This window comes from Lagopus muta, chromosome 6, assembly GCF_023343835.1.
Source record: "Lagopus muta isolate bLagMut1 chromosome 6, bLagMut1 primary, whole genome shotgun sequence".
NCBI classification, from domain to species: Eukaryota; Metazoa; Chordata; class Aves; order Galliformes; family Phasianidae; genus Lagopus; species Lagopus muta.
In genome coordinates, this window is record NC_064438.1 from 736671 (window position 1) to 760792 (window position 24122).

Consider the following 24122-nt stretch of genomic DNA (forward strand, 5'->3'; position numbering starts at 1 on the left):
CCAGAATCACAAACTCTAAGCCCGTCAGCCATTATAAAGAAAACACATAGAAATGCAGGGAAAATAGGAGCTATTTCAGGAGTCGACCTACTGCTACTTCACCCACTGATGCACCAAACCTGAAGGTAATACCCAAATGCTGCGCTGTATGACAAGAAAGCCTACATTGCTTAAATATGAAGAATCCATAGGAAAAAGTAGAGGAAAAATCACCTAAGACTGCACATAATCAATGAGTATACAGATGTATAACTGACAAATACACAGAGAAGTTAGGCTGGTCTTTAGACAACGTACAACTGGAAAGGTTATCACATTGGAAAGAGATAATTGAAAATGAATGGAAAAAGCTTACCTGTGTGCTAGGCTCGCAAGAAAAAGTCCAAGAGAAGAGATCTCTAGAAAGAAATCCTTCCTTCGTGGCAGTCAGCCCTTAAATGGGGTCTGAGAGGTGCAGCCAGGCTCCACCCCTTCTGATCACACAGCTGAATTGCCTTCACCTGTGCTCCCAGGGCTGACTGGGTGTTCGCCTCAGGTGCTCAATCACAGGTTCATGCTGTGAATCAACTGTGTCATTCCCTCTACAAGAGCAATGCTGCTCTATTGCTAGCAGGTGATGAAATGAGCAAAGAGGTATTGTAGGAAGTCTCTGGCATACAGCAACACAGGTGGGAGAAAATGTGGAAATAAATACACTGCCTTTTATGTCTGAATTTTTGTGTTTGCCATCTTTGAATGCTCTTTCATTTTCAATTCCTTCCTCCCTCTCCCAGAATGGGATTTTTAGTGATATTTTTCTGTTCTCCATGAACCTGACATAAAGACCAACTGTCCCACAAACACTGTAGCCACTTTAGCAACAAACTACTTGTGTGAGATGTACAGAAGATACTGTTTTCCTATAACTGGATATCTCCATTGGGTGGACCTGTGTTCAAAGCCTATCAGCGGCATCCCAGCTTGCCAGTAGGAAGGCAGCGTCCCTTTGGATTCACCGCCCTCTGGGTTACACATAAAGTGCATATTAGTTCAGCAAGCACAGTAGCTCCTTCCTCAGACTCTGCAGAAGGGAGTTAAAACAGTAAATAAACACTGGAATGCTCATTATTTTTAATGAAATGTTGATATGTTTGGATGTTGAAGCCTAAATTCATATGCAAATATCATCAGTATTTATTTCAGCAGAAACAACCGTTCCCACATGACTAAGAAAATGTCACGAACAGAAAATTGCTCACACTCCTCTGCCCCTTGTTCATCAACCCGATCTCGAACTGGTGTTTGAGATTTCAGAGAGCAGCGCAGTGAAGACCAGGGATTCTGGATGACTGGCTGTGGTTCACAAGATTGAGGGGTTCTTCACTAACCGTCGCCCCACGGCAAGCAGTGAGCATTCTATACAGACAGAACATGGACAACAACCTCATCAAAGATCCAGGTTACTTCCTGCGATCTAACAAGAACACTTTTGTCACAGTTGTTTCAGCACACATGAATTTGAAGTATTTTGTATCCAAGCGAGTGCTAAAGCCAGGGTTATTTTTGTAAACTAATGTGGAGAATAACTCAGATCCAAGGAAGTAGTGGGAGCAAGGTAACTCCTGACTGGTCAGCCAAAATCCAGTGTACCCATTAAACCCACAAGAAGCATCTTCTGTGTGCTGCTGGAGACCAAATTCTTTCCACCCACGCTGTTGATCCCCACATTATCTTGAATAAAGAGTCAGAAACTGAACTTCTCATTGTTCATCTGCACATTCTTCGACAGAGTGTCCACATGTATTTTACTCTTGTTGAGCTAATCAGACAGAACACTAAAAAAACAAACTGAAATTACAGATTTCATCAAATCCTGGGCTCACAGTGCTGGATAACAGAATCCTACCTCTACATACACCCTCTTCTCTTTCGCCCACACAGAAGCACATCCAGGGACCAACCTGTGCCCAAATCCACTCCTGGCCCTCACTTCTGCAGCACCTGTAGCACAGTTCAGGCAGTGTGCTCAGGTCACTGCCATCCACTGAGACCCCGTGGGCCACAGGAGCTGGCAGTGGCAATTTAGCACTTGGCACAAAGCGCTCTCCAAGTTGTTCAGCCAAAGCTCCAGCTGCGAGAGCTGTGCTGGAGGCAGCGTCACTGGGTTTGGAATTGCTGTTAATTAAGATGAGATCTCACTGTGCTGGTGTTCAGCAGACACACAAGAAGAAAGAGAAGTTTATCATTTGTAGAGGCCAAACAAACAAACAAAAAGCATGGAGGAAAATGAAGCCCTGTAAGTCTTTAGGTCAAGAAGTGTGAAAAATTTCTGAAATTAAAAATCACGCTTTTCACCAACAGCTGGAAATCCAGCCGCTCCACATTTGATGGTGAAAGCACTGAGGTCTGGCTCAGAGTCACAGATATGGGAAAGCCAACCTGCAGAGCCTCACACCTCGTCCTGCTGGGAGCTCCTGGCAGGGAGATCTCTTCCCTTCTGTTGGATTTTCCCCGAGGCCGAGGGAAGCATTGCTACCACAGCTGTGCAACCTGTGATCTGCCTCCTGAAGCACTGGCAGCAGGTGAGGCTTCACCCCACATGCCCTGAGTTCTCCGCTTTGTCCTCGCTCACAGTGATGCCACATGCTGCACATAGGTCATTTTCCCATATATAGGAATACTCTCATGGAAAAAGCTGTCTTAAAAACACTGTGGGACAAATGTTTTTCCCATTGCTTAAGGCACCACTTAACACCACTCAGACCTCATGCCAGTAGACCTGCTGCAGGAGCCATTTACATCACAGTAACAGTCACAGAAATCAGTACAAGCACATTTTCTTAACAGAAATCCAGAATGACACGGAGCCTGGCCTACACAAACATACAGAAGCCAACCTTAAACAAAATTAGTGTTCTTGGATGAATCCTAGCCATACACTTTGCCCCTAGTTTCAACAGGAGACAGCACCGATGTGCTCTGCCTCTCTGGAGGACAGAGCTCATCACGCTGATTGGAGCCCAAATTATGCACCACAACAGTTACCAATAAATGCTGGATAGGACTAACAGTGCACTGCATGCAATCTCAGCTGCAGCTCTCAAAAACCCGTTCACTGCATTGGATCAAGCACCTCAGCACAGCTGCTCGACCATCCACAGTCCCCACGCAGTGCCACCGGTGGTGGGATTTCTCACTCTGCCTGTTATGCGAGCTGTCACTGTGGGCTGTGATCAGTGCCAGCGTTAGCTTCCCACCTTTTCTTCCCAAGCTGCAGGCAATGCAATGCCCACAGTGATATTTTCAAACAGCTTCGGATCTCCCACCGATGGATACCGGCACAGGACTCAGCAGTGTGTTACACACGGGCACGCAGACGGCAAAGGAACAACGGCACGACTCTCGTGTCGGCTCCTCCGGCGAGGCGCGAGGAGGCATCGCGCCCCGTTGCCAGCGATAGCTGGGCTTTAAAATGCAGCCATGAGGGATCGGCTGCACTGAGCAGGGGACGTTTCGTAATTCAGACGTGGAGAAAGAGTTCATACGAAACGCAGACCGAATTGTCGAGCACAGTAAAAGACGAAACGCCTCGGTCCGGCTGCAGAACCGGCACCGCCGCACATCCCCACGCTAACAGCCTCCGAGCGCGGACCACGCTCCTATTTCTCTTCCTAAACGCGGCCGCGTGTCGGGCTCAGCCTCTTCCTACGCTCCAGCCCAGCCCAGCCCAGCACCGCGCTCGGCGCCTGCGGGCGCACACAGCCGCTGCCCGAGGGAACCGCGCCTGCACGGAGGTCACCGGGGTTAGGGGACACACGGACACACATGGGCACGCATACACACATACACACACACACAAACCCTCCCGCGCCCCTCAGCCCGACGGTGCCGCGGCGACGGCCAGCCCGGCATCCCCCGCCCGGCCTCGGCTCCTTACCCCGCTCCGCGCGGGCGCCGGGTGCGAGCGCGACGATGGCGACCAGCAGCAGCGGAGGCAGCAGCACGGTGGCCGAGGCCCGGCGCGGGGAGCCGGGAGCGGAGCGGGGCCCCGCGGGGTGAGCCCCGCCGCCCGCCGCCCGCCGCAGCATCCCCGCCGCACCGGGCTCTAGAGCAAGGGCTGCGCCGGGAGGAGGAGGAGGAGGAGGAGGAGCGGGGAGCTCCGCATGGTGCCGGCCGCCAACGCCGCAGGATGCGCTGCCCTCAGCGACGCGAGCCCTCCGGCCGCGGGCGGGCGGCGAGCAGCTTCGTCCACACGGCGCTGCACGGCGCCGCGGAACGCGAGGGGCGGGCAGCGCGCGGCGGGGCGGTGCCGCCGGGACACCCCGGCACCGCGACACGGTGACACGGGACACCGGCATCACGGGCTGCGGCTCGAGAGCCCGGCGCGAGAAAAGGCTGCCCGCCCTCCCCGCCGTGCCCAGCGCCCATCCGGCCCGTTTGTGCCGTTCCTCTCGCTCTTTGCACGTGATGAGCGCTAGCGATTATCACAAAGAAAAGATGGCAGTTCCACGGCTGAGAGCAGAGCGGGCGGCCCGGCGCCTCGGTGCCCCCTGGCGGCCGCAGCTCTCCCCTCGCGTTGTCTGCCATCTAAAACCCGTTCCTTCACATCCTTTCTAGCTTTTGCCATCCCCGTGGATAAATCCCTGTGCCGCTGACGATCTCCCCTCGTTGGCCAAGAACTCCACGTTCTTTGAGCTGTAGGTTGACGTGAACGACTCTAGCTGAAATGACAAATAAAACCCAGCCTCATTGCTCTCTACTGAAGAACAGTCTCTATGCTGTTCCCGAGACTGAGGCTTTTAGAACCATCAGAGTCAGAGCTACTGAGAGATAAAACACATCTTGCCAATGGCAGGGAGAACATGGGTCCCCACCCAGCCTTACCTCGACGTACTGTGCGGGATCTAACTCCTCTCATGCTGCCCATGCAGCTCACAGTGTCACTCACTGTTTCTCCAGCATCCCCAGAGCTCTGAACCATGAAGAATGTGTGTGAGACATTCAGCCAGTAGGGAAGCACAAGCTCTGCCTAGTACCATGTCCATACTTTGCCCAGTGCTGCCTTAATTCATTGCAGGAGTGGAAATTGCTGTATGTCTGAGCTGCACTGGTTAATGCAGATTTGCCATCATCATCAACACAGGCCTTATTGCTTTGTGAGTGATAGGGAACAGTAGCTCCTCTGTTGCTTCCCACACACTGACCATCTCTCCAGCTGAAAACCAAAGCTAATTCACTGATAAAACAAAGCATTGTCCTCAGCCAGCTTGTCCCACTACACTTCTGCAGCGTGTTGATGCCAGCCCTGCAGCGTTCAGAAATGGAGAAGCTTGGCTGAATGATTATACTGGAATTCAAGAGCTGGAGCCCCACACGTGAATTTCCATTGCCTTTGCCTCAGCCCACAGCCCTGACGTAACACAACAAAGAAATCAAAGTCACCAAAACGCATTTGCTGCAATATATATTTTAATTCAAAGTGAATCTCGACAGTAATACACCATAAATTCTTATTTTGACACTCACCAAAATAGTCACCTGGAAAACCCGCTTTTTGTGACAAAGTACAGAAGGCTTGGTCACATTTAAATCACTGAGAACTAGAAAGAATTACTATCGCAAACTGTAAGAGACATTACATCCATAAAAAATTTTCCCAGTCCTCATATTGTAATATTGCACAGTGCAATTGCTACATGGCGAACTAGTGTAGCATAGAAATCCAAAGCAAACAAACAAACAAAAAAAGAACAAAAGGAAAAGGAGAAAAAGAAAGCCACGAGTCTACAAATTGTTAAACAGTAACAGTTCAAACTCATTAATCAAGTCTTTATCACTGGGTAATTCTAGAACAAGTCTTCCTACAGCTTGCAGCGTGATTTAACTTTTGCTTAACACAAACCAAGTTAATTAGCAGTATAAACAGAAAGTTTAAAAATTAAAACCCAAAAAAAAAAAAAAAGTTAATACAGTAGCATATTTGACCAATAAAACACCCTGAAGTTAAAAACCGAACACAAGAAATTCATACAAAATCTTGCAAATTAAAGTAATATGCAGATATGCAGTTCTGTAGTCATGCAGTGTTTTATTTAAAAAAGGCAATAAAACAGTAAGACGTGCAAACGCTTCTCAGAGGATGACTTTTGTTTTCCTCCAGGAACCGGCCCTCTGCCTAACGCTTTTTTCCTGCAGGTGGGCCCTGGACACAAGCATCCACGCTCTTGGGATGCACTGCAGGACTGGGGAAAAGTCACCCACCAGGCTGAATTTGAGCTGTGGCAGAATCCCAATTACGCCGCCCACTGAAAGGCAGACATCCCTAAAGCTACCGTATGTAGAAAGAGCAGCAGACCTGACGTGGGGCATCGTTCGCAGCAGCTCTGTCTGCGCAGGGCAGGGTGCTGTTGACATACAGGTAATGGTGTCAATTTAACAAGCACAGTAGCTTCAGACCTTAAGCACGTTAAAAAGAAAGCACAGTAAGTACATCAGACCAATGACATCCCCATGGCCCCGGAAAAAAAACAATGCGGTATTTTTTATTATTATTTTCTTTTTTTTTTGTTATCACAATACAAAATTCATCGACTCCGTTTGCATTGGTGATTCGTGGTGTGTCCATTGCCTGCAATGGAGTAAGCACCAGAAAAGTGTCAATTCCCAACGTGAGGGAGCTAACAAAAAGCAATCTGCTGGACCGTGTAGCACAGGTTGGAAGTGGCAAGGTGGGGATCCAATCAGAGCATGCTCTCGACTCGGTGTATTTAGGCTCCACAGATAGGTTGGTGAGATTTCAAATTAATCAGGATGCTCCTAGTTTCTAATGCGTACTTTATATATACATTGATACTTGTACAAAATGCATAGAGTTGATTACTAAAAACACTGAAACTTTTGGGAAAAGTTAGGTTTCTTAATTTTCAGTGTGATTAAAAATGTACTGCTGGTATTTTATTTTTTATGATCTAATACTGTTGTATTTTAGTTATTACTTAAAAAATAAATCAAATGTAGGCACATTTATTTCATTCAGACATTCGTTAAATAAAACACTGCTTGTGTTAGTGGAGTAAAGAAAAAGTTTACCAGTTATTAGCTTATTGACAGAGTTAAACTCAAATGCTTTGCACTCTTATTCCAGTCAACATCGCAAGGATTGTATTCCAGATTTTGTTTTAAAAAAAAGTTAAGTCAAGCCTGCAAGATGCAGCTTCTTAAGTGTCTACACAATGCCAATATGAAAACATAAAAAAAAAATTAAGTTACATCAATACATCCATTTATATGCAGTGATGAGCTCAAAGTTAATGGAGATAAAATACTGATGCAAATAACACACCCCAAAAAAACATATGCAATCATCTTTCCTCATTTACAGTATAGTAGTTACGACACTTCAAACATGAAAAAAAGAATTAAAAAAAAAAAGAACAACCCAAAACCCGGCTCCTATTTCATGTAATTAGACTTGTACAGAAATTAGAAGGCTAAGAAAGAACTAGTTAATCACCTAATTTCACAGCTATCTGAAGTGGCAATCATTATATAGCAGCTTATCTATGATACATTCAAGATAAATGATACAATTTATTACTTGCCCATAAGCTAAAACACAGCCTCAGTTTAATACCTTCTTTAAAACCCATCTCTACACTACAGTATACTTGAGGTCTATGAAAAAGTAGCTACCTTTTATAGGAAATGGATGATTAAGTCTTTGGTGCTGCAAAAGCAACTTCATTTGAACAGAATGAGAAACGGAAAGAGACACCTCCTAAGGAAAAGCAAAATGCCAGAAGCATGTAACTGACGTCCCTGACGGAATGTATTAAATAAGCAAACACCCGCAACAGGCTGAAACAAATACTAGGATGTAAAAAGGCTAAAATCTCTCCCATGCATAAATGAAAGATTGCACACAAAGAACTCACATCTCTTCAAGCTTCAATAGTAAATATTCTGCTACTAGTTACTGAATACTGCACGGTTCGCTCAAGCTAAGATGAAACCACATCATGAGTCGACGAGCACTTGGCCTTTCTCTCATCACCTGGTCAGTCACGCCTACCGCACCTCCAACATTTGATTATACCCAATTAGACAAACACTTTTAAAACAGACTACTCAGATTGTACTGCAGTTCCACTGAACAGCATGGAATACTGTGCTGTGTGTCACAACTCAAGAGCTACTGAATCAACTTTTCTTAAGCGCTACTAAAATCTTTTCTTGAAGCTAGATCATTCTGGGAAAAAAAGACAGCCAAGTTCAGCTACAGCAAAACACGCTGCCTTCTCGATAAGGAAAAAACACCAAATACTAAAATCATACCACACAAAACCCAAAATGAGCAATACGCTATCAAAAAATCAGCAGATCTGAATTTTTAAGTGCTGCAGTCCTCAACATTGATATATAAGTAATAACATTAACAACCTCAAATATTTAAGGCACTATGTGTGGGAACAGTTTACAATGCAGCTGAGATTATTAGGACAACGACATTTAAGAGCAATGTTTAGGCTTCTCTGCCCATGCAAAAGACACATGCAATGTGAAGAACAACAGCCCAACTCTTAGATAAGTGACTCAACATTTAAACACCAAGGTACGTAATACAAACAAGTTACTTCTACGCTGTACTGCTGACATATGTGCATCTGTTGCTCTAATTCTGTACACTGAATGGCTTCCAAATGTAGACGTGTCTTGCACTAGTTAGAAGGCAATTTTATAAAAAATAGCAGGAGCAAAACCAGATTTCTGCTCCCGTAAGTCACCTGTCTAAAGTTACTATATAAGAAGATAACATGACCAAAGACAAGTTATACCAAATGTGCAAAACACATTAAAAGTGAGTTTGTTTTTTTTTTTTTTAAAGCTCAGAGTTGTTTAAATTGCACCCAAGTCTACATGATTCAAAAAAATAATTTTCCTGTTGTGCCATGGCTAATATTTAATAAATACCATGTTTCTTCTCAAGTCAAACTTCCGTGTCATTGAGCTTCCTCAATATACTCTACTTGAGTTCTCACATAAATGGGTACTGGCTGAGTTTTGTTGGACTCAATGGAAATGCTGCGTAAGCAGGCGATGCTGCAATGTACGAATGCGGTGGAAAGATCGGTTTGTACTGAGTCTGATGAATGGTTGGGGAAGGTAAGAGACGGGGATTTATGCCAACTGGAACTTGGTGAACTATACCACTGGGGTGAGATATGCTGTACGTTGGGTGTTGCAGTAAGGGCCTCGAGGTACACGGCGAAGCGAGGAGGTGGGCAACGGGAGCAGCAGTACTGAGGGGTGCCGACGATGGGTACGGAAGGATAGCAGGCTGTCCTCCCAGGTGGGCGCTTCCAGAGAGATGTGCGTGCACGGCGGTGGGGTTTGGGCTTCCTTGTGGAAGGGAGAAAGCGTGAGTGGCGACGCTCGCTGGGATGTAGGCCTGCTGCCTTCGAGGAGCGTAGTTCCCATTCCATTCCTGCGGCGCAGATCCGAAGTGCTGCACCTGTCCGTACACAGGAAGGGACAGGTCTTAATACTTGTGAGTTTAAAGACGGTTTGAAAAATGGAATAATGCACTAAAACTAATCAACTCAAAATCGAGAGAAACAGAGACAGGAAAAATTAAATGCTTAAACAAAAAAAAACATATTAGCTATTTAGATAGTAGCACAGACAGGAAATCTGACAGTAAGAGATGATAAACAGAACACAAGTTATTTTAATGCTCTTGCAAAAAAAAAAAAAAAAAGATAATATGCCATGCTGGGCTGTTTTAACAGAAATACCATGTATCACATGAGCAAGGTGCTTATTCCACTCTACTCAGCACTGGCTTGGCATCAATTGGAAGTGCTGCATTCAGTTTGGGCACCATAATGAGGCACAAAGAGGACAAATAGGAGAGAAATTTTAGAGGAGAGCAGGAAAAATAATAAACGGATTGAAAATTTCTGAGACAACTAGGCAAACAGAACTCTAAGGCTATGATCACAGGAAGATGTGGCAGTCATTTACAATTATAAAGACAAAGACTAAAAATCAATTACTTCCATTACGTGACATGGACTTTAAACTACATAGGGCATCTACCAAAGAAGGAAGGCTCAGCATAAATTTTTGTAATGAACATAATATCCTACAGTTTCTGCTAGGAGCTTGAGTAGCTGCAGCCACTGAAGAGATTAAAAATTAATACTCTGCTGATCACATTAAGGTTTGCTTAGAATTAATTAAATCAATCCTTCTGCATAATCACGAAGAAGGGAAGATAGCGCCGCCACCCAAATGTTTCTTTCAATCTAAACTATTCAAGTCATTATTGGTAAATCCTCTTATCTACATGTAGCATACTTGCATTTAATATTTGACTTACAGTTTAACATTCCGTTACTCTGCAAGACTTACGCACACAGATACTGTTCCTATATTAAATGTAGATATCCAGGTATCTTACTAAAAGCTCAAGTGCAGCTACGGCTCAAAATTAATTAATTAAAAGAGCTTCAACTTAAGACTATAGGTCAACTTCAGTTCTCAGTCACAACAGACATTTAATACAACACTAGGCAATGACAAAAATAGCTTTTAAATCAGCCTTGGTATCTTCCGACACTGGACAGAACTACGATCACAAGACAATTCCCACTGGCTTCACTATCTGACTGCAACGGCAAGGCAGAGCTGGCTCTGCTAAGCTCTGCCTCTGTGTACTGCAACTACAAGTACTTTCATGCACACTACTAAGAGAACAAGACTGAAAGGCAGCTCCAGTTCCTAACTGCATACTATAAGCATTTGAGCATTCAGACGTAGAAAATAAATACGCCAATGTTTTTCACTATGTCTTGTGCTTATGACTTGTAAGCTGAAAGCCATTTCAAGATTCGAACAGCTCTGCGGTCGAGTCGCTGAAAATCAGAGGTTGCTATTTATTCCAACTGAAAGTGCAGGCAGTCAGTGTGTTTGGGAACAAAAAAGTTGTTCTTCTGTGATATAAGCGAGTGCACATACCTGGCTGAAGTTTAAATGTTGCTGATGGAATGCTGATGCCAGTTTTTGCTGACGGTTTCCCACAGCAGAAGACTGGGTTTTTCTTCCCAGGACAGACCGACCGTTTTTCAATGGCTGACAAGTAGCATCTTCCAAGATACAAATGAACAATGTTATGCTTTTGCTGTCTTTACTCTCTTCTAACAATTCAAAGACAAAATTTCTTTTGCTTCAGCATACAGAGGGAAATAATAAAACAATACATTAATTCAAGGCTTAAAACCCCACAGTTCAAAAGTGTTTACTGCAGATCAGCAGACACAAGAGTAAATCTACCTAAGTATGGCTACTGAATAAATTATTCACATTCCATTTTTTTCTACTGACACAGAAAGGAAAGACCACCTTAACTCACTCACCTGTGTTCACCATCTGTTCATCAAGACGTAATCTGCTTTCAAGGCTCATTGGTGGCACCACCACTGTGCAAACAGCTGGTTTGGTTTCAGAATTAACTGATGCTCTTGCTTCCTTGTTTTTGTTGGCATTAGCTACAAAGCCATCTTCGACAAACGGGCTGTCGTGCCCTGAAGAGTCTGAAGTTGGGGAACCATCCACTGTATCACATCCACTTTCCTGTTCATCATCTGACATACTACCAAAAAATAAACGTAATGCATTAAAACAAATACACATCCATAATACAGACACATTTTTTAAAGTAACACAACATTTACATAAATGAAATGACTTAAAAGTGAATGTTACATTTCACTTACACAAGCACGGGCGTTCAAGATGGCAGCTGAATATTTAAGACTCACTCCACCCACAGATTTAATGGTTCAGAGAAAGGCTATAACTTCTACATAAAGATGTAGATGTGCATCTTTCACTTACTTTTCTGAATTGTTGTTTTTTTGTTTTTTGTTTTTTTTTTCTTTAAGGTAAGCTTGAACTTACAATTCACCTGACATTTGTATTTTTTAGGCCAAGTAAAAGGTTGAAGGTTATTTCTTCATAAAAGCTTCCAGTAGCTATTCTGGTATTTGTGCAATGCTGATCAGGTGGCACACACTCATTTGTTCAAAAACTGCTTCTATGAGAGCAGCTGGAAGGGGCAAGAGGTGGAGCCCAGGAACCAGCTTTTGCTAACACTTACTGAAGTGTTTGTATTGGTAAATGTGTGAAGACAGTAAGAGCTGTCCAAGGCGTGATCACAGTCAAATCAGTGGTACCAGAACCACATACCCTACTCTTCTAACAGCATGTAATACACAATCTGAGAAATTACAATCAAGTATTACCAGAAAATATGGTCCTCAACTGGGGCTATGCCAGGCATGAATTAAATGGCCAGCAAGAGCCAGGAGCATGCATTGTGTCACACAGACTGTGCTTTAGCATCAAGCTCCCTGGTACTGTACCAAGAATGCAATAAATTAGTTCAGAGTTACAGTGCAAATTTTTCTAAAACCAAATTTTGAATAATATGCAAAAATGAAGGCTTAAACTGGATATGAAGCAGCTCATAGGAACAACGTTCATATAAGTAAAGCTTCAGCTTGGTAGCAGAAAAAGGCATCAGTGTCATTACAGCTTACATGATGAGAACGGGAGAGGAAAAGTTCAAGATATCCTGGTTACAACTACAAATCCATAACATCCTACTTTGCTTTACTTAATTTTGTCAGCTTGAAAGGTTCTCGTTCTAAAGGAAGTTGGAAATGATATTTGTGTGTTTTCTCCGCAACCTCCATTCATCTGGTATTCTGAAAACTTCCAATGAAGCAAGAAGGATAATGGAAAATCCTGTGCTGTGCAACTGCAGGACACCACCACTTTTTTCTTTTTTTAATAAACTGAGTCTACTGAGTCTGCAGGATCTGTCTTCTTACTGAAAAGACCGCAACTTTTACCTGTTGGATCTCTTGCAAGGAGATGGACTGGACTGTCCCGAGGAGCTCGTGCTCAGAGTGCTATCAGGACTGCTTAGAGAACAGACACGGTCAATATTCAGAGTATTTTGGCAGGCTTCACAGTCAAGGCTACCTTTGCACCTAGCACACAGAAAAGAAAGCAAACAAACACGCAGTCACTCATTTGTTCTTCCTATATGCCACTGTCCTAGCAGTTATTATGGAATAGAATTAGCTTAAATATTAGAAAAGGTCTCCCAAATAATCTAAATGAATATCCAATTTGTTGTTTTTGTTGTTCTTTTTTAGAACATCCAAATCAGACTTTAAACTTCTTCAAAGTTCCTTTGGAAATTCCAGACTAATCGTGCATTTTTTGAAATCTACTAAATTATTTTACACTGATTCGTTACAAACAAGTATGTATAGTTTGTACTTTAAGTGAGGTTCCTCCTGTCCAAAATTGGTAACAAGAGAAAATAAATTCAAACAAGCATTAAACTCTCAGGTCTTTATTTAAAACAAAATCTTTCTTCTACAGCTTTGTAAAGAAAAATCCTCTGGGTGACCATGCTCAGTCCCTGTTTTGTACTCAAGGGCACACCTCTTCAAACTGCATAAGTGGTTTTTGACCCTTATCTGTGTGATGTTACCCACAAGATGCTACTGTAGAACACTACCATCAGTCATACAAAGCCAGAAGATTAATCTTCAATACAGATACAAGGTATGGCAGTACTGAAGAAAAAAGCTGAACTTGAAAGTACTCTATTTTGAAAAAGCCTGTTACCAAAGAACAGTAAGCCTGTTTCCTTGTTAAATGACTTACAAAGATTAACAAGAAAGAATTTTTGAAGTATTTTTTTGCTTTCAAACAACATGCTGCTACAGAGCTGACTTTCCAGTGCAACTTGACTGAAGCGCACCGTCTCTCTTCTGTTTGCATTAAAGCAGCTACGTGCAAGCAGGACTTCATAATCACAGAATCACAGAATCACAGAATTGTAGGGGTTGGAAGGGACCTCCAGAGATCATCGAGTCCAACCCCCCTGCCAAAGCAGGTTCCCTACAGCAGGTCGCACAGGTTGGCATCCAGGCAGGTCTTGAACATCTCCAGAGCAGGAGACTCCACCACCTCCCTGGGCAGCCTGTTCCAGTGCTCCATCACCTCGCTGTAAAGAAGTTCTGGTGCACATTTGTGTGGAACTTCCTATGCTACAGTTTCCAGCCGTTTCCCCTTGTCCTGTCTCCACTCACCACTGAAAACAGTCCGGCCTCGCCATTCTGCACCCCACACCTCAGATATTTTATAGACCGATTTATAGATTTATAGAAAGTAAAGACTGATTCTTACTCTCTCAGAGAACGTGTTTGACCTAAGTCATCGTCATCGGTGTCGCTGCTGATGGTGATCACACTGACTGCAGGGCTGGGGGAGCCTGCAATGAAGATAGCCTGTCGCTGCTTGTTGGAAAGAGATGAATCAGGTTCCAGCCTGACCGCTGCCTCGCAGCAGTTACTCTCCTGTCCATCTGAGTTATGATTGTCCTGTGCTTCTATACAGCTTATTCTCTTTACAGCCTTCAGGTTAATTATCTTTGGAGACATAAAGGCTGAATTCTGGATATTGGTATTTTGCAACGCGTTGCTCCTGTGAAGAAAATACACCATTTGACATTTACTGAATTTCTGCCAACGCATCTCAAAACTGTACTATTAAAAATTAAAAAAAAAAGTTGGCTAAAACACCAATTTTCAAAAAAAGAAAACCGCAAAACATTCATCATAGTGATGAATACTTGGCTTTATAATTTTAGACATCAATTAAAAAAAAAGAATCAGAAACATGCTAATTAGAAGCTGCATCACAGCATCCAAAGCAAGATCTAAGAGTAAATTCTGCAACAAAATTGAAAATCCCATTCATTTACTTATCTATTTTTATTGGGGAAAAAGAGAAAACCCACACCTTCACAAATACTTCACATGGCAGTGAGATATTATTTTCTTCAGCAAGTAGCTGAAGTATTTTTGGCCACCAGTGAAAGACTGCTCTTAAGGTGATCGTAAGGCATACTGCAATCTTATTATCCAGTATCTCTTTATTTTTAGTTCTCTAAACCTTGCATTTCCTCATGCATATGAGCTCAGGAATATCTCATCAGAGCTACCTCAGTATATTCTCATACCTTCCCAAAGGCGATAAAGACAACTTTGCTATCGTAATAGGCAGGAATTTATCAACAGGAACCAAAATCTCTTGCTACTGCAAATATTTTTCCATCTAGTCTGTATTACCAAAAATAACACTGGATAATCAGAGCGGAAAGGACAAATTTTCCCCAAATTTCCCCCCCCTGCTAACAAACAAAGAGGCACTTTCACAGCCCCTACCCATTGAAGACATACTACCTTTGAATGTTAGAAAAATTCTACCAACCTGTTCTGACACAGTTTATTCCTCTTGGTAGCTGCAGGCTGAGGCCAGACAACATGTGCAATGCCCACACTAATTGGCTGTGGGGCAGAAAAGGTTATTTGATGTGTTAAAAGAGGCTGCGGCATCACTGAGCTGTAATGAGTGCCCTGTGTAATCATCTTCCTAAGGAAAAATAAAAGGTTTTAAACCAAGTCATTTGTATTGCATCCATCAATCTTGCTAAACCAAAGCCAGTAGGGTATTGCACAAAATGTTTAGACTTACCCCCAGTCTCCAAGCCTCTGTGGGCCAGCCACAGGATCAGAAGCTAGAGATGTCGCAGGGGCTGCCACTGGTGCCACTTGCTGCCAAGCAGGAACCAGGATTTGCTGGGTGTGGTTTGACCATGTCTGCCACGAAGCAGAGATAACAGAGATGTAGCTTGTAGCTCAGCACAATGCAGAACAGGAATTTACAGAGTGTTATCAAAACAGTTTTCATGAAAAAAATATTTGTTAACTAATAGTAAAAACAAATCACATTTTTATTTTCAAGGAAACCAACCTGAGAAAGGATTCCTGCTCGAATCTGTAGTGGCTGAATTGCATGGGCCTGGGTCACCAAGGGAACGGCGTTGTCCACCCTCAGGGAGAAACTCGTGGGTTTACTATGGTTTGTTGTAATTCCTATCAGGAAGAAAAACACGTAGCCAGGCTTTAAGCAAAACGTCGGTCTTGAATAATTTCTGAGCAAAGCGCAAACATAAAGAATATCTCAGTAACATTTTGCTATTTTGTCTTGATGTGTTCACCATCTGATCCCGTAACTCAGGCTTTCCAAGCCAAACACAATCAATGTAACACTTAAACGATTTTTGTGTCAGTACTCAGCTGCACAAATATTTTACCTCGTATTTCCAGAACTGCCAATACCTTTGAAAACAGACTGGTAGAAAGTGGAATGGCTTTGGCAGCAGGTTTCGCAAAGCTAAGCATCTTACTTATCACAAATTACATAAAACATATTTGCAAGGAAGCATTACAAAAGTAAGCAAAACTGAATTTCAACCATTCCCACCAACTCCTGCATTTCTCACACACTCTTTCCAGCTAGATGAAACCCATTCCTCCCAGCTCTTGTAATAAACAAAGCCACATGTATATAACACCCCAATTTGTTGCCATCTCTTTTGTGAAAAATAATGTGAAATCTTCTGTATTTTCTCCATACACCACCCAATATTTTCATAATTCAATAAAAATAATGCCAAGTGTAGTACTGTTGGAATACTATCACAAGCATGTTACAGCAAAAAGATGCATCTTGTCCTGTATATAAAGCTCACTATTGCTAAGGGAGACTAACAGAAATGTAGCAACATTACAATTAATTATGTTAATAAACTGAAAAGATTTTTTTTGAAGGAGATAATGCAACAGAACAGCTATGCTTAAAGAAAGCAGTGGTTAGAAGAATATACTAATTTCATTTGCATCTTGTGACTTCACCAAAGCCTAAGCAGTGGGTATTTGGAGGTAACTACTAAAGAACGATGAAATAAATCATAGAATACAGAATGCTCTGGGTTGCAAAGGAGCACAGTGCCCATCTGGTTCCAACCCCCTGCTGTGTGCAGGTCGCCAACCAGCAGCCCAGGCTGCCCAGAGCCACATCCAGCCTGGCTTTGAATGCCTGCAGGGATGGGGCATCCACAGCCTCCTTGGGCAACCTGCTCCAGTGCCTCACCACCCTCTGGCTGAAAAACTTCCTCCTCATATCCAACCTAAACCTCCCCTGTCTCACTGTAAAACCATTCCCCCTTGTCCTATCGCTATCCACCCATGTAAACAGCCATTAGACTGCATGTGTTTTACAGCTGTAAAGACTATGTGATTTCTTTTAGAATCTTTAAAATGCAGGAAGAAGGAAAATCTTCAACAGAAGCAATACTATCATGTCATAAAACAACACTAAGTTATCATCATGCTATCAAAAGCTTTGAATTTTGCAATGCTGTTGACTAATTTCTTTTCCACACAGCCACCCACAACAGTAACATCTTACTCTGCCAGGAGTAGCAGGACCTAGCACTTAAGATATTTGACAGAGTAGCCAAGCAGAGAAAAATTTGAAGAGGTGCCAGACCCCATTAATATCCCTTTCCCTCTGTACCAGCAACTCAGCTTGTCACTTACGTGATGAAACCAATAAATTCCCTTTATTCAAGCTGCAGCAGAACTTCAGCTCAGACATTTATCATCATACTAAAAATACACACGTAACATTACTGAGAAAGTCTGTTGTTTCTGTCTTTATCTAAAGAGAGAAAGACTTCCTGGGTTCTAAGTTTAGGTAAAAAGCAAGGAGAAGTTAGAAAACCATATTAAGAAAAACCTTACATCAAATGTATCGTTTCAAGATCTGATCTCTATAGCAAAGTTGAACATTATCAAGATAGCCAAATCACATTTTTGGGCATGGAAGCCTATAAGCAAACTCAGTTAATAAGCAAACAATATAAACTACTTTTCCCTATCCATAAATGACTGTTCCTAGGATAAGAAAGTTGCTTTCCATCAGCTCCTCTCTCATCAGCCAACTATAACCAGAAATAAGCCCACAATCTTTGACTGAAGTTTTCAAGACTCCTAAGCAATAAGAAAACTGCTTGCATGATGCAAATACATTTGCTTGGGAAACAGAGGTCACCTACACTACCACGTACCTTCCCCGAGATGCAGATCTCTATCTGGTCATTTTCTACCTTTCAGAAACGCTTCTCTACAAGCTTTTCCAGTCTTCCAGCTGTTTCTGACAATTAAGCCCTCAGCCAATTATTTCTTTACATACAGAAAAACGTATGCTCAAGTCAATTTTACCCTTGTAGTAAAGGAAGAGTTCAGTCAAGCATCGTTACTTCCTCACAAGGACAAAACAATCAAAGCTCTCAAAGATTCAGTTGCAAGTTTTTTAACCAGCAGAATATTGCAACTGTTCTATATAGTTGTTCTGATTGGTGTTAATCATAGGACAGCATACCTGATACCATTTACATGATTTATATATCCTTAAATAAAGCCCCAAGATTCTAAATGTTTTGTTAAACATTCTGCTAATCATCCAGATCAATTTAGGACAAGAAGAGTTATAGTTTCTTACCCTTGTCCCTAGGATATCCTATATCCCTAGGGATACAGGGATAACTATACCCAAGGGATATAGTTGCAGCAACATTGATACTCTCCTCATCTTTCTTGTTTCTTCTCAAGTTTTGTTTTAGAACATTCTCCTTCACTGCTTTAGGATTCCACATCTTGTGTCTCTATTTTATTCAGATATATGTATGGGCATATATATATGTAAATGCAACAGGGGAGAGAAGGAGAGGGAAAGGAAGAGTGAGAAGGTGCAAAGTATCTGATTCTGACTCTTATACTATTTTTTTCTTTTTCTTTTTTAAACAGAATTAATTCCTTCAATGCATAACTTAAGTAGATACAGTGGAAAACCCAAATACTGCTATAGGAGACAGCACCACATGTATTTCAGGAGCTAACAGTTACAGCTAAACATACCTTGAAGAGTCGGAGGGCATATAATCAGTGTCTGCTGGAAAATGTCACTGCAACCAAACTGAGCAGTTCCTGCCTGCAGTGGTATTCCTTGGTGCAAAACCGAGTGGGCAGATGCAGTTAAAGCCTGAGGGAGCAGGTTAAACACAGGCACCATTATAACTGTGAACATGTCCCACTAGCTGGTACAATAAAATGCTAAAGTAATTTTATGGAAATGGAAATTTCAAATCCATTTGACAGGAAGCATTTCCATCTCGCCACGGGAGGGCACTGCAATACAACAGTGCTCTACTGCAGCAATTCCAGCTTGTTGCTATTTGGAAACGTATAGGACTCTAAATCAAGTTTGTTTGGTTTCTTAAACACACACACACACACTCAAAGCATAAAACAGAATAAAAAATGTTTTTACCTGGCTTCTTAATGGGCAAATTTTGGTGAAGCTTGCAGTCAGATTAGCTGCACTGCCCGAGGCAACTGGTCTCATAAGCGATGTTTTATTGCGGTTGCTTAGGTCATACAAATTCGATCTGCACTTGCAAACATCCATGATGTGAAAACAGGACTTTACTCTGTTACAGACAGAAAAAATGTGGGTTGCTTTAAGTAGAATTGTATGCAACTTAAATGTACGTAACTAACCCACAGAACAAGAAAAAAAAACTCAAAGCCCCCAGGTGCCAGTTCCACAGAGCGGCATCATGCACAGAAGCAGCAGCATCACAGAAGCTGTGCTGTTACTATGTCCAAGTCAAGACTTCTTAAGGTATGTTTTTAAACTAAAGTTAAAAAAAAACCACAAACAATAATAATAAAAAAAACTTGCAAGTTCCTGCTCCTTGCACCTAACACTGTTCTAACACTAACAGCTGGATATAAGCAAGATAACAACTCAAAGGGATGGAAAGCTTCTTCCTTCCCTGAAATGCTGGCATTTCTGGAAATGTACACTGAAACATCTAGCTCCAGAAGTGCAAAAAAGCTCTCAATATATTCCATGTCAGCCACTGTACAAAAGAAAGGACCGAGTGCATTTCAAAAAGAAGTGCCTACCTTAGTGCTCAACGACTGACAAGAACTGTCTCATCAGACTTCTAAGAATCAAGCCCCAAATTTCTGCAGTGTTGGATTTTTATAATCCAGACATATGAAAGATAATTTTAAATTCCATTGGTTTAATGTTGCTTTTCAGAAAATAAAGTCATTGAAACACTTTCTTTGACCTAGTGGACGTATCTAACATTGCAAGCACTTGAAAGAATTCCCTAAGATGTTACAGGAACGACTGAAGATTTTTTGCTCTGATAGCAGATGAAACAGTATCACACATATGAATTGCTACAACGGAGACATAAGACCTTTGGTACATACTGGTTGCTATGAGGAAAATCGAGGAGGTGCTTCATGGTAACAAAAGAATGGTTCAGCGTCTCAGCTGGAGTGATTCTTAAATCAGCATCGATCAGCAACATTTTCTTCAACAGACTGACAAATTCCCTCCTGTCTGCCTTCTCTGCCAACAGGTCACTTCCTTCCAAATCCATCACCATGTTCACCTGGCGTTGAACAAAACAGGCAGACACAAGACATCCACGTTGGTCTGATTCCTTCTGTTACTGGACAAGTACCACTGCTTAACACAGACAATGACAAAGGAATATCTTCCTAGAAAGACAAACTGCCACAGCTGGGTATTTTCCCCAGCACAACGTATGTAGACAAGGATGGATAGGATTGACACACAACGAAATAACAGTCTAAAAGTTCAGTTCAAAACAAAAATAATTATTCCCATCCTCCCTTTTGCAAAGGAAGGAGTTGTAAATACTCACATGCACTATATCATCCAAACTGCTGAAAATATACTTCCTGGCCTCTTTAGACTTCATACCTGTCTCTGCCTCATGCTCTTCCAAAGTCTCAAAAAAAAAAAGAAAAAGAAGAGTTGAATTTAGACATCGGCAATAGAGAACAAACAAAACAAACCTAACACCTCCAACTCCTGAGCACATTCAAACATTTACTGATGTTTACCTAAGAAGCCTGATTAACAAACAAACAAAAAAATTCAATTACATATTTGAGTTTTTTATATGCTTAATTGCCGACTACTTCTATTTTCTAAATTGAAATATGAAAGCACTGAATTTTACATCTAATTTAACACAGTACTGGATTACAGTAGGTTTGTGAACCACGCAGGAAGCATTAAAAGCCTAGCAAAAAGTTAGTGAATGGTGCTTGTGTGTATATATGCATACAAAATGTGTGTTATTATATGCCACAGGTTTTCTATTACTTCTATTGTACACATTTCCTTAAATTCAGACCTTTCATTTCAAACAGCAGTAACACCATATCACTGAAGGAAAAAAATAGCATGGGTCAGACTTCGTTCCATTTCATTTGCTTTGCCATGTTGTATGATGTAAGTTAGCACTGCAAGCAACTTTTTTTTTCCCCAAACATTCAGATTACAGGAAGTTTTCTGAAATTAACTTTGAAAACTCTGGGTAATGATTAGTGGTCCATACCAAAACTTCTTTCTTCCCCCAAGGTGGTGTGGAGTCTGATGGGAGAAATGGAACTTCCTAAAACTGAAGAGGGCTGTTTGCATAAAGGACTCGTTTAGACTCTAACACAGACAAGCCAGATGTACACTGCCATCTCTCCATCAACAGTGTGAACTTATTTCTTTCCTAATGGAATAATCACAGCAGTGTAATGAGAGAATCCTGAAACAGGGTGACCCCAGCAGTATTCATTCCTCCAGGGCCAGCACCAGCCCCCAGCTACTCAGCCCACTGCACACTGTGGATTTGCCACTTTATGGGAAGTTATGCAATCTGGGCTTTTGAGCTTGTCAGCTGTTTGTTACTTCAGAGGCTTTATGTCAATAGTAACTGCTTCGTTACTCCTCAAGCTCTGTGTAAACTCTGGGAAACAGCAACGTGAAGCAACTCAATTTACCAAAAACAATCTTTGCATAGGGGGTTATAAGTGTTTATAGTCACGTAAAGTTGCTTAGAGAGAAGCAAGGTAGACAGACCATAAAAACAGACTTATTTTGTCTACTTTCATTGTACTGTAGCTTTCAGCCAACAAAGACTGTCATAGTCTCAATCAATTCTCAAATCTCAAGCAAGTGAATCATGTTGTTTCTTAGCCTCCTTTCTCCTAGGATTTCTGATCCTGAAATCACTTCTGAAGAACTCAATAAGAGCAGTTTGGGCCTCAGAGACAAATTCTATGAAGTTAAGTGAAAATCTGTAACTAAGCAAGAGAAAAACCTCATTTAGTGCCTCCAGAAATACAAGGTTTAATGTGAAGCCCAGGCTGCAGTCAGGCACACATGCCTTCTAGCCAGCCACTGCTTAAGGGGTGTGAAGTGCTGGTTTTTAGGAATGAGGTGAGGAAGGGGAAAAAATGGAAGAGATACAGAGTGGGGACAAAAAAAATCTATCACTGGAGATGTGGAAGGCAGCTAATGCTACTGTAGTAAATCTTGGCCTTTTTGGTTTCTCTGCTTTCTATTGTATTACACTGATTACCTTTAATCTCCAACTAGAATATGGTGTGTCTGCTTCTCTACAGAAAAACCTTGCAGTTTTCGTCCCCATGCTTAGCAACTGTTCTCCTGGCAAACCTTGAGTCTGAGAAATGTAACGAATCTGAGGAAGAAAAAGGAAACACAGCAAAGAGTTTAGCTCTGATTTTTGAAATACGAACCACACAAGTTAAACATTTATTTCACTTAAAGAAAAACAATGACAAAAAAACTTGGAATTTAACAGCTACATCTTACACAGGAGAAAAAAATAAAACTGAATGCTTGATACTGTTTCTTCACTCTTTCAGAGGCAGCTATACAGAAACAAACCACTGAAGTGACCTATATAAGCAAGCTTTTCAAGTTCAGTCACAGATATGAGGACCTGAGGAGAACGGCTGTCATCCTCAACCCACCCTAATCCTAAATATCACGCATTAATTCTAAATATGAAAACTGGCACTAGAGATTTGCTGGTGTATAGAATTTTGTATACCGATTTTTGATTTTTTTTTTTTTTGCATACTCTCATTATACAGCTCTACAAAATCCTTCACATTTCTGTCACATTATCACTTTGTACATCTGATACACGTACATTTCAAGCAAAGGTTTCACTCTAAAAGCAAGAGCACGTACAGTCTCCAGACAGCCAGAGATGCTCTGCTAATCTCAGAAAATGACTACTGAATGCAATAGGAATGGAGCAGCTTTGTCTCAAAGACAGGTGCTTTTGTTCACTGAAATGACTATCACTCACTTATTTTAGAAGAGAATTGGGCACTGTCCCATACCACATGCCTGCACGGAGGTGCAGTCAGTGTAAGGCTGACCTTGGAAAAAGTGGAGCAGCTGGGGAGTCCCAGAGAACGGAAGAAAGGAAAATCAGAAGGACAAAGCGAGAAAATACCAGAAAAGGAGTTTGATGGTCAATACAGGACTTTAGAGCTAGAAGCATCTGAGAGGAAGAAAACTGATGGGAAATGGAAAGTCCATCATTCTTTACATCATGGAGTAAAGACAAATCCAGTCAATCATAAGTATTTCTAGATGGTTTAGCTATTACCTAAGCACTTTTTATAGGCTTCGAATTGAGGAGAGGCAAAACAATGCATTAGTTCAAAAATTTAACATTTAAGCACCTGGGCCATTGTTGGTGAGCACTAAGGCTCAGATGATGTGGCTACTTCCTACTAAGTGTAGCTGTTACTGAATATAGTCATAAACTCTGAGTTATTATCTTCATCTTCAAGGGCTAGCTTGTTGGTTGTCACACACAGGGATGGGGAAAATGCAACATAAAGTGCTTGCCTGTTCATTCACTAGGTGACATCGTATACCAGAAGGAAGGGAAATTCCTTGAAAGCCATCTCCTACAGCTGTGGTACTCCCTAGAACACTAACGCAGATTCTTCTGCAGCAAATTTTGCAGACATGGCTGAGCATGATGACAAGCCTGCCTAAAGCAAGGCCACCACTGGCGGTGCAGAGGAGGGGGCAGCTCCTATTCCAGTGTGAGAACCAAGTCGATATATCCAGTTATCAACTGACAGCAAACTCAACTGATGTGACTGTCTTTAAATTTTGTTTGCCTGCTTTCCATATATAAGATTGCTGCAATGGGAGAAAGAAGATGGTTTTGCTGTTGTGTTGTGTTTGTTTTTAAACTAAGATTCCATGCT

General features: G+C 42.0%; 2 protein-coding genes across 11 annotated transcripts in view; both read right to left on the minus strand.

Moving 5' to 3' along the window:
* Nucleotides 1-4214, minus strand: part of KIAA1549L (KIAA1549 like) — a 107107-nt gene extending 102893 nt beyond the window's left edge. For 6 of the 7 annotated variants that reach the window (XM_048948346.1, XM_048948351.1, XM_048948352.1 and 3 more), the window contains exon 1: nucleotides 3917-4214. In XM_048948346.1, coding sequence (XP_048804303.1) covers nucleotides 3917-4067 — 151 coding nt within the window. In that variant the 5' untranslated portion in view covers nucleotides 4068-4214. Of the gene's footprint in view, nucleotides 1-355; nucleotides 427-3916 lie in introns of those variants that run through there. The other variant, XM_048948347.1, reaches the window with a different exon arrangement.
* A 1216-nt stretch (nucleotides 4215-5430) lies between these two features.
* HIPK3 (homeodomain interacting protein kinase 3) overlaps nucleotides 5431-24122 on the minus strand; it is a 94285-nt gene continuing 75593 nt past the window's right edge. For all 4 annotated transcript variants that reach the window (XM_048949655.1, XM_048949658.1, XM_048949656.1 and 1 more), the window contains exons 4-16: nucleotides 22442-22561; nucleotides 20723-20809; nucleotides 20262-20446; nucleotides 19303-19462; nucleotides 18891-19014; nucleotides 15880-16001; nucleotides 15601-15725; nucleotides 15337-15498; nucleotides 14251-14547; nucleotides 12897-13037; nucleotides 11397-11632; nucleotides 10999-11126; nucleotides 5431-9490 (exon numbers count right to left, since the gene is read on the minus strand). In XM_048949655.1, the coding sequence (XP_048805612.1) occupies nucleotides 9014-9490; nucleotides 10999-11126; nucleotides 11397-11632; nucleotides 12897-13037; nucleotides 14251-14547; nucleotides 15337-15498; nucleotides 15601-15725; nucleotides 15880-16001; nucleotides 18891-19014; nucleotides 19303-19462; nucleotides 20262-20446; nucleotides 20723-20809; nucleotides 22442-22561 (2364 nt within the window). In that variant the 3' untranslated portion in view covers nucleotides 5431-9013. The remainder of the gene's footprint in view (nucleotides 9491-10998; nucleotides 11127-11396; nucleotides 11633-12896; nucleotides 13038-14250; nucleotides 14548-15336; nucleotides 15499-15600; nucleotides 15726-15879; nucleotides 16002-18890; nucleotides 19015-19302; nucleotides 19463-20261; nucleotides 20447-20722; nucleotides 20810-22441; nucleotides 22562-24122) is intronic.